Source organism: Furipterus horrens, unplaced genomic scaffold, assembly GCF_987537825.1.
Source record: "Furipterus horrens unplaced genomic scaffold, mFurHor1.1.pri manual_scaffold_2, whole genome shotgun sequence".
Classification (NCBI taxonomy): Eukaryota; Metazoa; Chordata; class Mammalia; order Chiroptera; family Furipteridae; genus Furipterus; species Furipterus horrens.
The window spans coordinates 35,591,989-35,607,463 of record NW_028327172.1 but is presented as its reverse complement, the minus strand read 5'-3'; the positions used below and the strand labels follow the sequence as shown (position 1 = coordinate 35,607,463).

General features: G+C 40.5%; 1 protein-coding gene and 1 long non-coding RNA gene across 4 annotated transcripts in view; one reads left to right on the top strand and one right to left on the bottom strand.

Annotated features, from left to right (window-relative positions):
• RRAS2 (RAS related 2) overlaps positions 1-8,215 on the bottom strand; it is an 86,923-nt gene extending 78,708 nt beyond the window's left edge. The window contains exon 1 of the mRNA XM_090263763.1: positions 7,811-8,215. Coding sequence (XP_090119889.1) covers positions 7,811-7,918 — 108 coding nt within the window. The 5' untranslated portion in view covers positions 7,919-8,215. The remainder of the gene's footprint in view (positions 1-7,810) is intronic.
• On the top strand, positions 7,164-10,090 carry LOC150018148 (uncharacterized). Of its 3 annotated transcripts, none has more exons than XR_016508499.1 (3): positions 7,164-7,571; positions 9,375-9,600; positions 9,870-10,090. It is a non-coding gene; the product is annotated as an uncharacterized LOC150018148 (long non-coding RNA). The 3 variants fall into 3 exon arrangements; XR_016508500.1 differs by lacking the exon at positions 7,164-7,571 and adding an exon at positions 7,587-7,743; XR_016508502.1 differs by lacking the exon at positions 7,164-7,571 and adding an exon at positions 7,778-7,826.
• The last annotated feature ends 5,385 nt before the right edge of the window (positions 10,091-15,475 follow it).

The window sequence follows — 15,475 nt, the reverse complement described above, 5'->3', positions numbered from 1 at the left end:
TTTTTCTTACTTCCCCTTCTTTCTTACACAAAAGGTAATATATTATACATACAATAGATACTTTCGTACTTTTCTTTTTTTCACTAACAACATATTCCAGAAAGTACTCCACACCAGTTCACAGTGACCCTTCCCATTCTTTTTATAGCTGCATATAATGTTTCTTTGGGTGAAGGTATCATATCTTATTCCACCCATCCCCTATCCTGTATGTTGCTTATAATTATTTGTATCACAAACAATGCCGTGACCTCATGCATGTGTATTTACATACTGTTGGAAGTATATCTTTATGATAAATTCCTAAATTTGGAATTGAGTAAAAATGTAAGCACATGTGTAGCCAAATCAAAAAGTATGTGAAGTATCCTGATATAATGCACTGAGAAGAAACCATCATTTGTTATTCCCGCCCCCGCCCCCCAATGCATAACCTGAATCTAACGATGAAGAAGCAAACTCAAATTGAGGAAATTATAAACTAACTTGCACTCTTCAAAAATGTCAATGTCATAAAACACAAAGACTTCCCCACCCTCCTCCACTCCTAAAGTTATCAATATATTTTCTTAAATGAATTAAAACAGACTACTTTCATTTCAAAGCTTTAGCAACACAGATTAATTAAAAATGCCATCTCAGTAATTAGCTGCCTGTCAAATTATAAAGACAAGGAAACAGAATGCGCTACACAATCTGAGATGCTCTTCTGCTATTAAGGGCATTTTGGGGACATTTCACAAGATCTGAAAAAGTTATGCATATTAGATTAGTAATATATCAATTCTAATTTCTGATTTTGGTTATATACTATGTAAGCAAATGCCCCTATTTTTAGGAAATCTATATGGAGGTATTTAAAAATAAGGGGCAGCCCTTGCTAGTGTGGCTCAGTGGATTGAGCACTGGCCTGCAAACCAAAGTGTCACTGGTTCAATTCCCAGTCAGGGCACATGCCAGGGTTGCAGGCTAGGTCTCCAGCTGGGGGTGTGTTAAAGGCAAACACACACTGATGTTTCTTCTCCCTCTTTTTCTCTCTCCCTTCTCTCTCTAAAAATAAATAAGTAAAACCTTTATTTCCATGAGGAATATCAGGCCAAAATAAAAGGAAACTGTGATGGACACTATCCATTATTCCCAGAACTATTAATGAGACTGAATAAATATGGGACAGAGGAATTTGGGAGTAAGAGAAAAATGGATAAAAATTTTAATAATTTTTCTATCCCCAAAATAAAATACGTTTTTTTAATTAAAAATAAGGGGCAATGTTTTCAACTTATACTTAAATTCATAAAAAAGTAGTGTGTATATATACAGTGTGTATATATAAGGGGAGAGATGAAACTGATATGATAAAATGTTGGCATTGGGGAAATCTGGGTAAAGTTTTTTTTAAAAGCAACACTAGGTGTCATTTTAACATTTACATTCATATTTCTAGTAATGAACATTTCCTACTTGTAAAGAAAGCTCCTCCTAGAGAAAAAACATTACCATATGACATGACAAGGTAAGTCAGTTGGGAATAATAAACTAATATGTACAAACAACAAATTCTGCGACTATAAAAGTTTTAATTAAACTAAGACAATGCTATTTACTGCTAGGTAACCAATAAACAATCACATTGCTTTTATAAAACACTAAAAATAACACATAATTTACAAGGTTACAAGGAACTAAGTCTAATTATATCTCCAGCAGCACAATTTGACAACTTATATTTCCTTGCTTCTTTCAGAACCACACAGAAAATAGTTAAATAAACATATGAATCTTTATCTTATTCATAAAAAGCCTGGGAGACATTTTTCTTTGCAAAATAGAAATCAGAGGCCTACCCAGGACATTACTTTAAACTAAATTTCAATCCCAAACACAGACTCAGTGGCTCTACAAAGTTATTCAAGATCAAGGCCTTTCAAGAAGATTCAATGACTATTAACTCCTCATTGTCTACAGGTGGAGAGAAAGTCTTTTACTCATTATCACTTTTCAGTTAAGGAGGGCACAGTAGAACTAATATCCTACAAGTACTTCTATTTTTCCATACAAAAAAAAAAAAAAAAGGCAGGGTGGGGGACATAAATGTTCATGTAGCATCACAAAATCTATTTGAATTTTAAGACATCAATTTTAATTTGAAAAAGGAACCCTAAAAATTAAAAAAATAAAAAAAAAAAGCAATTCTGCTTTAAGAAAGTCTCTTTCCCTCCCCTCCCCTACTTTTAAGGCTACCAATTTACTTTCCTAGGTGAATTAAACAGACTACTTTCATTTCAAAGCTTAGGAAAGACCCATGACACTTTAGGAACACATGAATTAAAAATCCCATCCCAGGAGTTAGCTGTCTGCCTGTCAAAAGCAGGGTTCTTGAAGTACTCAACACAAGTGTCCTTACTACACTCCCCCAATTTCCCCATCCCAGGGCGGATGGGCAGACAGATGCAGGCGAGTGGCGCGCGCCCGCGCGCGCGCACACACACACACACACGAACAAGTAAGAATGAGTTTTCAGAAATCCTACATTAGAATTTCCTTTTGTTTTTCCTCTACCAAAAGCAGTTGTACTCTACAAGACAGTGCTCTTCCTTGAGTACCTAGCATTTGTGTCTAGTAATAGCCAGCAGAACCATTTCAACTGTTACCAAAACGAGGAAATCTCTAGTAAGTACCACCATTGAGATGTCTTACTTGTAAATTACTATGAAAATGTAAATAAACCAGTAATCTGCACACTAAAAATAAGTCTACAGTATAGTTTCAAATTCACAGATAAAAATAAGTTTAAGTGATTTATTACGGCAGGATGTGTCTTCAAGATGTAACAACAGAACAGCAATTCAGGAATCAAATCTTCACATACGGATCAACTACGAACACAAACACATGAAGTCTTAAAACCTCTTTTAGGGTCTCTGCCCCAGGAAACGGCAACAAAAATGATTTCAACAAAAGACAAACCCTAGCCCTGACTGGTGTGGCTCAGTTGGTTGTCGATCACCCCACCAAGCGAAAGGTCACCGGTTGGATTCCTGATCAGGGTACATGCCTGGGTTCTAGGTTTGGTCTCCGGTCAGGGCACATTCGAAAGGCAACAGATTGATCAATGTTTCTCTCCCTCTCTTCCTCCCTCCCTTCTCCTCTCTCTAAAAATAAATAAAACCTTCAAATAGTTCCTAAAACCATATGTGAAATTATTTTTTTTTCAAAAAAGAAAGACAAACTACGTAAAAAGCAATGTCTGTATTAGGTCCAGACTATCAGGTTTTAAGACTAACTAAAATGCAGTATGTGAGAAATCAGCTACCCCCTATATTGCTCAAAATCTGACAAACTGCTGAATTAAAATCAGGATGCTTAAACAAATAACAGATGCTGGGAAATTTCTCTGTTTCTGTAAGACACATTCGGTTTGTTCTCAGAGCTGCTAGATTATCATTAACTCAAAACCCCAAAGATAACTCCATTATTCCCACAAATTAACCCCCAACTGATAAAAAGAGTCTCCCCAACTGGAAATGGATCAAGACTGATCACCTAAATACCACAGGAAAGTGAGGAGGGGATTATGAGGTTGGGGTGATAAGGGGGAGGAGGGTGTTGAATACTTAAAATAAGAGACCAGATTCTGTGTCAAGGAAAAATGGACAAATTACAATTTTTTTTTGGAGGAACAAGATACAGAATTAACAGCAAATAAAACCAGGTAACAATTATTACTTACGTACTCTGTAGATGGCACTGTGTTAAATGGATATGCATGTGTTATACTATTTTCCCCAAAAATCCTAAAGGTACCACTATTTGTTCCCTTTTCATATAGGGAAGCACACTTGGAGAACATAAGAAACTTGACCAAAGACATATAGCTAGTTAACTACGAAAGAAAGAACCATGAATTTGAAAGCTGCAGAGATTTGTTCAACTAAACTCAGTATTTCATGAAGAAACTGAAGCCTTGAAGAGATTAGGGAGATTAAAATATTACCCAATTTCACCTGCATAGGGAGGCCTAGAAGCCTGATATTACATGTTCTCTCCACTTCACTTTCTACAATGTTAGGATAATTTCCTACCTAGAGCTTACTCGCCATTTAGGTATTCTATTTACCAGAAGAACTTAAAACATCTTTCAAAAAGCTATGAACAACATAAAGGATGTCATGTACAGCCCTGGCTGCTGTGGCTCAGTGGATTGAGCATCGGCCTGGGAACCAAGTGTCGCTGGTTCAATTCCCAGTCAGGGCACATAACTAGGTTGCCTGCCAGGTCCCCCGCGGGGGTGTGTAAGAGGCAAGCACACAGTGATGTTTCTCTCCCTCTCTTTCTCCTTTCCCCTCTCTCTAAAAACAAATAAATAAAATAAAATAAATATATTTAAAAAATAAAAAATTTTAAAAAGGTCATGTACACACATATACGCTTAATAACAATATTTTACATTTTTATCAATTCTATGATGTTATATTCATTTTAAAGAGGAAAAGGTACCTCAATTAAGTAATTATTAACTTAATTTCCTAATTTTGCTGCTCTTCATTAGCACAGAAAACAAGTAGAGCTAAGATTAAAGAAAGTCAAGGCTTAAGGCAAAGTTATTTTTAAGTTCACTCCCAAATTTACAATATTTTTTCTGCTTAAGATTACAAAATAGAAAAACATATACTGAACACTATAGAACACTTTTTAAAATCTGAAGTCTTAAAAAATAAATAAAACCAATTATGCCATCTTGATCTCCTCCAAAAAGAACTGACTTCGGCTTATTAAGGTTATTACCGTTCTGCCGTTTCGTCTCCCTCCAATTACTAGTGCTAGACAACGAATGCATAATGAATAAAAATGTTCCAGGAGTCAGACAATAAACAGCAGCTCTATTAAGTGTAGAAGATACTCATATTAGCTCCATGATCTAAGATTAATATAACAACAATAATAGTAATGTCTGTAGCCTTACTATGCACTAGACACTGTTCTAGGCTCTTGACATGTTAACTCATTTAATTTACACAACAGTGGTATGTGGTACTTTGTACTTCCCCAGTTTACAGATGGGGAAAACTGAGGTACAGATAGGTTGAGTAAAATTTGCCTACCACTATGCAGAGCTTAAAACTCTATCCAGGCGGTCTGGCTCCTGACTCCCCAGAAAGTCTCCTCAAAGTTAGAGCCTCTGTTTCTCCCTTGCACTGGCCCCAAGTCAACTGCCTTTCCCACACACCTCCCTGACTGCCTCCTCTCACAAAGCTAGCATGACTCCCCATATTCACTTAAGACATGTCCTCTCTCCTCATCATCAACCCGATATCAGACTTTCTTTTTTTATCCTCACCTGAGGACATTTTTTCATTGATTTTAGAGAGAGGGGGGTAGAGAGAGAAACATTGGTTACCTCCCGCAGGCACCCCGACCGGAGTTCAAACCCACAAACTAGTTATGTGCCCTGACCTGGGATTGAACCCTCAACCTTTAGGTTCACAGACAACTCTCCAACCACCTGAGCCACACTGCCCAGGGCCACATAGTACTTTTACCAACCCTTTCCAAACTGACTTTCCCTTAGCATTTAAATGTGCTACAGAACTGTACACATAAAAACTTATTTTATAGCCATCATTAACCAAGTACATACTACAGGAATGTTCCCATAACTTAAAGGATTATAAAGAATGTGAGATCAAACCCATTTTACTGGAGAGAAAACTGAGGAGCAAAGTATATTGGCAATGTTCTCACAGCGAATAAATAACAAAGCAAGATCAGGCACTCAAACCTGTATGACTCAAGGTTCATACTACGTCTCAATGTATAAATACATGGCTTTCCCATGCATACGTGCCTCCTCTATTTCTTTTATAGCATCTAAACCACCTAGGTACATTTCTATTCATAAAGGTGTTATTTAGCCCTGGCTGGTGTGGCTCAGCACCAGACTGGGAACCAAAAGATCACCGGTTTGATTCCTGGTCACAGTACATGCCTAGGTTTCTGGTTGGGGATGTGAAAGAGGCAACCAGTTGATGTGTCTTCTCACACATCGATGATTCTCTCCCTCTCCTTCTCCCCTGCTTCCCAGCTCTCTAAAAATAAATAAATACAATCTTTAGAAATAAAAATGTGCAAACCTTTTAAAAAAATAAAGGAGGCACTTAACAAATGAATTCTAGAAAATCATTAGAAAACCAGCAAAAGGTTCCAATTCTTTAATTAAATAATTCACTTAACAGTCAAATTCAAATACATATAGATGGTTCCTCTAACCAAAAAACTAAAGACATATTTGTGGTTTAAGTCTTTTAGGTAGCACAATTAATTCTGGAACTCAGGATTACTCTCTCACTCCTGGCTAACCACCCCCACCACCTCCATTAACTGAAATACCCAAAGAAAGGGTTAGCTATAAATTGTTTAGCTTTGCCATCAGTAACTTAAAAGTCTCTCTTTAGCCCTAGGGAAATAGCAACATGACAGCATCCCTGATTCCTCAGCCTTCTAAACTTAAACCAATCTCACCTCTTCGTGTAATTTTTTTAACCCACTAATGAGCATCCTGTAAAGGCTCATTATACAAACATCTTCTCTTCCTGCAGTTTTTTAATACCTTGAAATAGCATAACATCAATTACTGTTCATTTAGTCAATGTGAAAGGTAATGATCACATTTCCGTTTCAGTACTCTGTATTTTAATGTCACCATAAACATTTAGTGAAACGAAATAAGCTATTCAAGTATCCCAACTGATAACAAATGGATGAAATGTAAACCAGAAATAAACATTTCACCAAAGCATCTTAACTGTACTCATGATACACTAAGAATATCTTTGTTTCCTTTTATAATGGGGTACCTTCGTTCTCCCCCTGCATACACCACACCTCTTAGGTTGATAAAAGCAGAGATAACTGGATTTCTCTTTTTAAAAATCCCAAAAATGATCACTCAAACCTCTTACCGAGAGCAAATCCCAAGAATAAAGAATTCCACCTCCCTTTTCTTTACAACCCTTGACTTTCCGCCTCCAGCTACCAGAGAGGGGTGGGGGTGGGGGAGACGGTGGTTTAACAGACACAGAATGCTCGACTAGGTTGGTCACCTCGTAGTCCGGCCCATCCCAAACTTCACCTTGGCAGGACTAGGAGGAGGAAGGCACCAGGAATTCCTAGGAAATGGTCTCACCCCTATCGGAGAACATTCTTCACCTCCTAGAAGCCACCATTTCCCTGGGGTATTATCACACACTCCCACCCGGGTATATTACCTAAGAGATTACTTAAAAGAAAAGCACGCACACAAAGAGAAACACCACACTGCTTGAAGCGGGCAGCTCCGGCTCAGCGTGCGCGGAGAATCCCGGAGACCACGCGGAGCCGCAGCCAAGTTACCACCGCGATTGCACCGACGGTCCAGGAGGCGCCCAGGGCAGCTGGAAACCCAGCGCGGGGGGCTCCTGCCCCATGCCCGACGCACCCCGCCTGGGCCCGGGCCCTCCAGGCAGGAAGCCTGGGAAGCCTGGCGCAGCAGCGCTGCCTCTCCAGGGGGCATGGGCCCCGGCCAGAGCGATAAGGTGGATCTGCGCTTCCTACCTCCCAGTTCCGCCCTCCCGGCCACATTCCTTAGAAGCACGACTCCCGGGACGCGGAACAGGGCGCCAGGCAGACAGGAGCCGTAGGGTTGGAGGACAGATCTGCCCCGCGCAGCACCTCCGGGGCGGGGTCGCGGGGGCTGCCCCGCCACAGGTAGCGCGAGCCCCCGCCCGCCGTCCTCCCCCCACCCCGACGCCCCCAGCAGGCCCTCTCTAGGCACCTGGATGAACTGGATGGTGAGCGCCGACTTGCCCACGCCGCCCCCGCCGACTACCACGAGCCGGTACTTCTCCTGGCCGGAGCCGTCCCGCCAGCCGGCCGCGGCCATGGGTACGCCGCGGAGCCCAGCCCGGCCACGCCGAGCCGCCGCCCGCTCTAGGCCCGGCTCCGGGTTCGTGTGCGGCAGGCGGGCTGCAGGGGAGCGGCCGGGCGGGGGTCTCAGGCGCCCGGAGCTGCCGGGAAGGCTGGTGCGTGCGGCAGCACAAGGGCCTGGATGGCCAAGTCCCGCCCGAGACGCGGAGAAGCGGCGTGACCGCAGAGACCAGGGGCAGCAGCGGTCGAGGGGCGCACTACTCCACACGTCTCCTTAGCGCCTGGCGAAGGCAGCCTCCAGCGCCGCTACAAATGGCCGTCTGGGGGCCGGGCTGCTAGGCTAAGTGCTGCATATGCATGAGGGGGCGGGGAGGGGCGGGGCCGCGTGGGCTGGGCTGAGATTCCCGAGCTGACCCAGGGCTCAGACGTCCGCGGATGTGCCCCCTAACTCCCCATTTGTGTGTGTGCACGTGAGTGTGCGTGTGTGTGTATGTAAGAGTGTGAGAGGGTGTCAAATGGGAGTGGGAAGAAGACATTAGACAGTGTGACTATAACTGTGTGTGTGAAGGCATGTGTGAAAAATAGAGCTGTTGTCATCTTAACTCCATTTGTGGGAGAGTAAATATCCTGTTTTAAGAATACAGATGGTGACCGTGATTGTGTTGAAAACTACGTGGCAGTGATTGAGGATTAGAGCTTTGTCACAGTATTGTGTGCGTGATGAACTTGTGACAGTGTGTGGGGAATGTGACAGAGACTGAGGATGAACGAAGCATGCGTGGGCAAGAGGGAATGTGACAGATTTTGTATGTGCCAGGAGAGTCTTAGTGGCTGTGTTTATGTTTGAGAAATATATGGTAATTGTATATAAGGAGTGTATATAAGGGGTATGAGAGATTAGTATGTATTTATTTGCACACTACATACCAGGTACTGTGCTGGATGGAGATCCTTTCATGAAAAAAACAATATCCCTGCCCTCAGGGAACTTAGAGTTGGATGGGAGAGACAGCCAGGAGAACAGACAAAGTATAAGGCATAATGATAAGGGCAGTAACTACTAAGCACTGGTAGCATGTGCACCCATGGGAGAAGCACTCACCCCAGAGTTGGGCAGTCATGGAAAGCTCCCTAAAAGACCAGAATAATAAATAATATAAGCAGACAAATAATTGAAAGGAAAGGAAACCACATATGCAAAAGAGCTGAGAGGTAAGAATTGTGTCACATGATTTTGAATGTTTTGGGAGTTTGCATACCACTGATTGTGAATGAAAAGTGATCATCTCTATGCGTATGGCAGTTTAGCCAAATGTAGCAGGAATCAAAGTTCTACGTAGAGGCAGTATAGAGTAGCAGATAAGGCCATGGGTTCTGGGGCCAGACCGTCTGCATTCAAATCCTAGCTCTTCCAATAATGATGTGATGTTGGGAACTTACTTAAACTCTGTGCATCTCTTCTCTAAAATAAGGAGACTAAGACTATCTACCTCGAGGAAGAATCAAATGAGTGAAAACATGTAATAGCACCTGGCATGTAATAAGCATTTATGGCAGATTTGGAACATGACTACAAGTTCTTGGACACAACCTAGTGACTCTCTTGAAACCAGTAGAATTCAGCAGAAGAGATGCTACCAAGGCTAGGTCAGAAGAGGCCATGCAGCTTCCACCTGTTCTCACTCTAGGAGAAACAAAGTAAGAAGTTTAGCTACCATGAGACTGCCATGCTAGAGAGGTCACATGTAAACATGCCAGTAAAAGGTCCAGCTGACCTGACCAGTGTGGCTCAATGGGTTGGCTGTCACCCTGCAAATCAAAAGGTCACCAGTTCAATTCCCAGTTAGGATACATTCCTCAGTTGTGGGTTTGGTCCCCAGTCGGGGTGGGTATGAGAGGCAACTGACAAATGTTTCTCTCTCACATCAATGTTTCACTCCCTCTCTTTCTGCCTTTCTTCCCCTCAGAAAAAAAGTCCAGTTGAGCTCCTAGCTAATGGCAAGCATCAACTGCCAGTCATGTGAGACATCTTGGACACCCAGTCTGCTGACCTTCAGATGCCTGCAGCCCCTACTGGCATTTGACCGACTGCAACTGTATGACAGATTCCAAGCAAAAGCAACCCAGACCAGCCATTCCTGACCCACAAAAGTATGAGCGAAATAAAATAGTAAACTGGTTCTTCCACTTTTTAAGAATTTTTATTTGGGAATAATTTCTATACATACTATAAAGAACACTCATTACCTTTACTCAAATTCAACTGTTGTGAGCATTTTACCCCACTTCCTTTATTATCCTCCCCTTTTTACCTATTTTTCTCTTTCTCTCCCTCTCTTTCATATGTAATATATATTTATATGTAATTTATAAAATGAATTTTTAGCTATTTAAGGGTAAGTTACAAACATTATGGCCCTTTATCCCCCAAGTGCTTCAGTGTGTATCCCCTAAGAAGAGGATATTATCTCACATAACCACAGTACGCTTATCAACTAGTAAATTTAACACTGATATGAAAATGTTTGTGTAATCTACCATTTATATTCCAATTTTGTCAGCTGACTCAATAATGCACTTCAGAGCATTTTTCCCTGCTAGTACAGGATCTAGTCTAGAATCAGGCTTTGCATTGGTTGTCAAATCTCTTTAGCTTTTTTAAGTGTGGTATAAAATGGTTGTTTTAAGCACCTATTTTTATTTTTATTTTGAGGAGGTTGGAGGATATTTGTTACACAGCTGTAGTGGGCAGAAAAGCCTCAGTGAAGATATTATTATCAATCTGAAAAGAAGGAGAAAAGGGAGAGAGAGAAGAAAGAGGAAAGGAGGGATATTGGAAATAAGCAATCTCAGCCCCAGGCCAAATGGCACAGCCTAGGGTTCCAGCCCCAGGAAGATGAATCCCCATAACTTCTGGCTATAAAAACCAGTAGGGGTTGGAGCAGCAGAGGAAACTGGGATTTTCAGGAGACTCTGTTTAAAGGGCCTGCATAGACTTAGAACATATACAAACCGCTGGGACTCAGCACCAGGGCAACAGCTGGAAGGGCACCAGTCACATATGGGAAGTGGGTGATGTAACTGGAAATGGGACAAGTGCCAGGCAAACCTCCAGAAGCCAGGCAGTGGCATTGTCCCCTCTTGGAGCCCTCCTCACATGCAGAGCTACAAAGCAGTGAAGCAGGTTGCTCCACCCTGGCAATTACCTAAGGCTCCGCCCCACACAATTTACAGGCCACACTACTAAGACAAGTGTCAAAGCAGCTCTACCTAACAAACAGAAACAAACACAGGGAGGCTGCCAAATTGAGGAGACAAAGAAATATGGCCTAAATGAAAGAACAAAATAAAATCCCAGGAAAGAACTAAACAAAATGGAGATAATCAACCTATCAGATGCAGAGTTCAAAACACTGGTGATCAGGATGCTCAAAGAACTCACTGAGTATGACAACAACATAAAGGAAGAAATGAAGGTTACACTAAAATAAATAAAAATCTCCAGGGAACTACCAGGAGAGGGATTCAAATCAATGATCTGGAACAAAAAGAAAAGATAAACATTCACCCAGAACAGAAAGAAGAAACAAGAATTGAAAAAAATGAGGAGAGAATTAGGAATCTTTGGGAGAATTTTAAAGGTACCAACATCTAAATCATAGGGGTGCCAGAAGAAGAAGAAGAGCAAGAAATTGAAAACTTATTTGAAAAAATAATGAAAGAAAACTTCCCTAATTTGGCAAAGGAATTAAACACACAAGTCCAGGAAGTACAGAGAGTGCACAACAAGTTAGGCCCAAAGAGGACCACACCAAGACACATCATAATTAAAATGCCAAAGGTTAAAGGTAAAGAGAGACTCTTAAAAGCATCAAGAGAAAATCAGAGTTACCTACAAAGGAATTCCCATAAAACTATCATCTGATTTATCAAAAGAAACTTTGCAGGCAAGAACAGACAAGCAAGAAGTATTCAAAGTGATGAAAAGCAAGGACATACAACCAAGATTATTCTATCCAGCAAAGGTATCATTTAGATTGGAAGAGCAGATAAAGTGCTTCCCACACAAGGTAAAGCTAAAGGAGCTCATCATCACCAAGCCATTATTACATGAAATGTTAAAGGGACTTATTTAAGAAAAAGAAGAAGATAAAAATTATGAACATTAAAAGGGCAACAAATTCACAATTATCAACAACTGAATCTAAGAAAACAAACTAAGCAAACAGCCAGAACAGGAACAGAATCATAGATATGAAGCTCATTTGGAGGGTTATCAGCAGGGAGGAGGAAAGGGGAGTAAGGGAAAAGGTGCAGGGATCAAGATGCATAATTGGTAGGTACAAAATAGATAAGGGAGATGTCAAGACTAGCATAGGAAATGGAGAAGCCAAAGAACTTATATGCACAACCCATGGACATGAACTAAGGGGTAGGAGGATTACTGGAGGGAATGTGGGAACTGGGTGGAGCAGGGAAAAGGGAAATATTGGAACTACTGTAATAGCATAATCAATAAAATATATTTTAAAGTCAAGGAAAAATAACAATAATAAATAGATAAATAAAGTGCAATCCAAAATCTTTGTCTCCTTTCAAAAACTGTTGGTAGTCAGAAAAGGTTACCAAATCTCAAAAATATCCAAAAGAAAGTTATTCCCTGAGCGAAGAACAAAACTATACTAGCCACAGCTATTTAGACTTGTGGTATTAGGCATAGGTCCTAAAACAATTGTAACTCATCCCTTACTATTCTGTGATCTGACAAAGGCTTCTGAGCGTGATGATAGTTTGACCAGTAAAAGAAAATGAGCCTCCTCATTTTCTACAGTAATTGATACAAGCTGGTAAGCACCTATGTATCAGTGACTAAAATTTTCAGAGTGATATCTGTTTTCAGTAGAACCTATTTCAATAACCTATTTGCTGATCTGCTGTGCCTGAGTCCTGACCAAGATATTCTTTCCTTCCTACTCTGCACCACTATGATCCTTGTATATAGGGCAATTCCAACACTGAAACCAAGCAAGCAAGCCATCCTGTAGAAAACATGCTTCAGTTGACTTCAATGAGACCATTTCTCCTTGCTTTCAAATAGTATCTCCAAATTTCTCCTTTGTAGCTTGGGAGTGACTAACACCCACCCCCAGCTCCAGGAGTTTACTCTTGATTCACTTAAGATTATCAGTCTCCACTAAAGGATGGGCACGTGACCTAAGTCAGGCCAATAAGGAACAGATGCAACTGCAGAATCAAAACTACGATATACCACTTCACACTCATTAGGATGACTATAATAAAAAAAGACAAATAATAAATTTTGACAGAAATATGGAAAAACTGGAATCTTCATGCACTACTGATAGGAGTGTAAATGATGTTTTTGGTTTGGAAAACAGTCTGGCATTTCCTTAAAAGTTAAACAGCCCTGGCTGGTGTGGCTCAGCCTGCAAACCAAAGAGTCACGGGTTTGATTCCCAGTCAGGGCATATGTATGGGTTGCAGGTCATGCAAGAGGTAACCACACATTAATGTTTCTCTCCCTCTCTTTCTCCCTCCCTTCCCCTCTCTAAAAATAAATAAATAAAATCTTTTAAAAAAAAATTTAAACAGAGTTACCATACAACCCTAAGTATATACCCAAGATAAATTAAAACATATGTCCATATAAAAACTGTACATGCAAATTTATAGCAACATTATTCATAATAACCAAACAGTGGAAAAACTCAATTGTTTATCAACTGATGAATGTATGAACAAAATGAGGTATTTTCATGTAGTGGAATATTATTTGGCAATAAAAAGGGATGAAGTACTGATACATGCTACAATATGGATGGACCTTGAAAATATGCTAATGAAAAATCCAGTCACAGATGACCAAATATTGTATTGACAGTCCAGGATAAGAAAATCTTTAGAGACAGAAAATACAGATTAGTGATTGCCAGGTCTAAGAAGGAAATGCTAAGTAACCAATAATGGGTATGGGGTTTCTTTTTGGAGATATGGAAATGTTCTGAAATTAGATAGTTGTGATAGTTGCACAACTCTGTCAATATACAAAAACCCATTGATTTATACACATTTAAAGTGAATTTTATGGTATATTAATTAAATCTCAATAGAGGTATGAGGAGAAAACATTCAATTGCAGGGGTTTATATGACCTATCGAGAAAATGTATTTTGCCATGGCTGGTGTGGCTCAGTTGGTTGGGCATAGTCCTCAAAACCGAAAGATTGCCAGTTCAATTCTCAATCAGGTAACATGCCTGGATGGGGCATGTTTGGAAGGGAATTATCAATGTTTCCCTCCCTCTCTTTCTCACTCCCTTTCCCATTCTCTAAAAAATAAATAAATAAATCTTTTTAAAAATTAAAAGGAAAAAAAAAAGTCTTTTGCCCTGGCCAGTGTAGCTCAGTTGGTTGGAGTGTGATCCCATAAACCAAAAGATCACGGGTTCAGTTCCTGATCAGGGCATATTCCTAGGCTGCGGGATTGGTTCCCAGTCAGGGCATATGAGGGAGGCAGCTGATCAGTGTTTCTCTTCCTCTCTATCTCTCTCCCTTACCCTCTCTTTAAAGTCAATAAGCATGTCCTCAGATGAGAATTTTTTTTATATTTCTTTTTACTTCAAGATGTCCTTCATATCAATTCTATTCCTTTATTGAACCCTCAAAATCAAGTGTTGAGCAAGTAAAAAGCCACCTAGTCATTTTCTTACAAAATGCTTTATTGCCTTCAGAAAATAGCTCAAAAGCCTACAATAAAAAGATTCTCCCCTGCAGAAACAAATTGCTGAAGGCATAGGAGAATATGGGAAAGAAAAAACTAGTTGCCATTCACGCCAATTAAAGATGAATTTTTATCTTAATCTGAAAAATTTCACTCTCAAGTAGAGGGATAATAGGGTCAGTGCATAAATCTTCATGAAAAGAATAACTTAGAATCCTGACGAACAACAGAGATCAACCCCCTCACCTTACCAGAAGAAATGCAGTGGATAGGGGAAGAATTTCTTTCCCAAGGTTGCATAACAGGCTGTTAGCGAGATACCGATCTCCCGACCCTCCTGCTCAGAGCACTTTTCCTCATTCCAATCCAGGTGTTGTCCAGAACCCCTCAGAGCTTCACAGCACAGAGATAGTAAGATGCTGCCAATCAAGAAGGCTATTAAATGCATCATTCTGACTTACGTTGAGCAAGTATCTGGGTAAGGAGTTGTCAAGAGATTTCAACAGGCAGATTTAGGGCCACATTTGACCAACGATAGGTTTTGGCCCACCATTCAATTTTTAAAAAATTTTTGAATTGGTTACCAATATTCAAAAGTAGGATAGTTTACAAACAAATCTTACTTTTCCTGGGAAAAAAAAAGAAATGAAAGATCTAGCAACACCAGGGCAGCATTACCACAGGACAACTGGCTAAAGGTAAGTACAAGGTACCCCTGAAAAAAGGTGTGGATGCTCCTGTTCCTCAGAGTCAACAGCACTCTTATATCACACCCTATCTGTTTGATGTTGCCTGCCTGGCCTTTGTAAGCTTTAAGAATTTGCAAATCCTT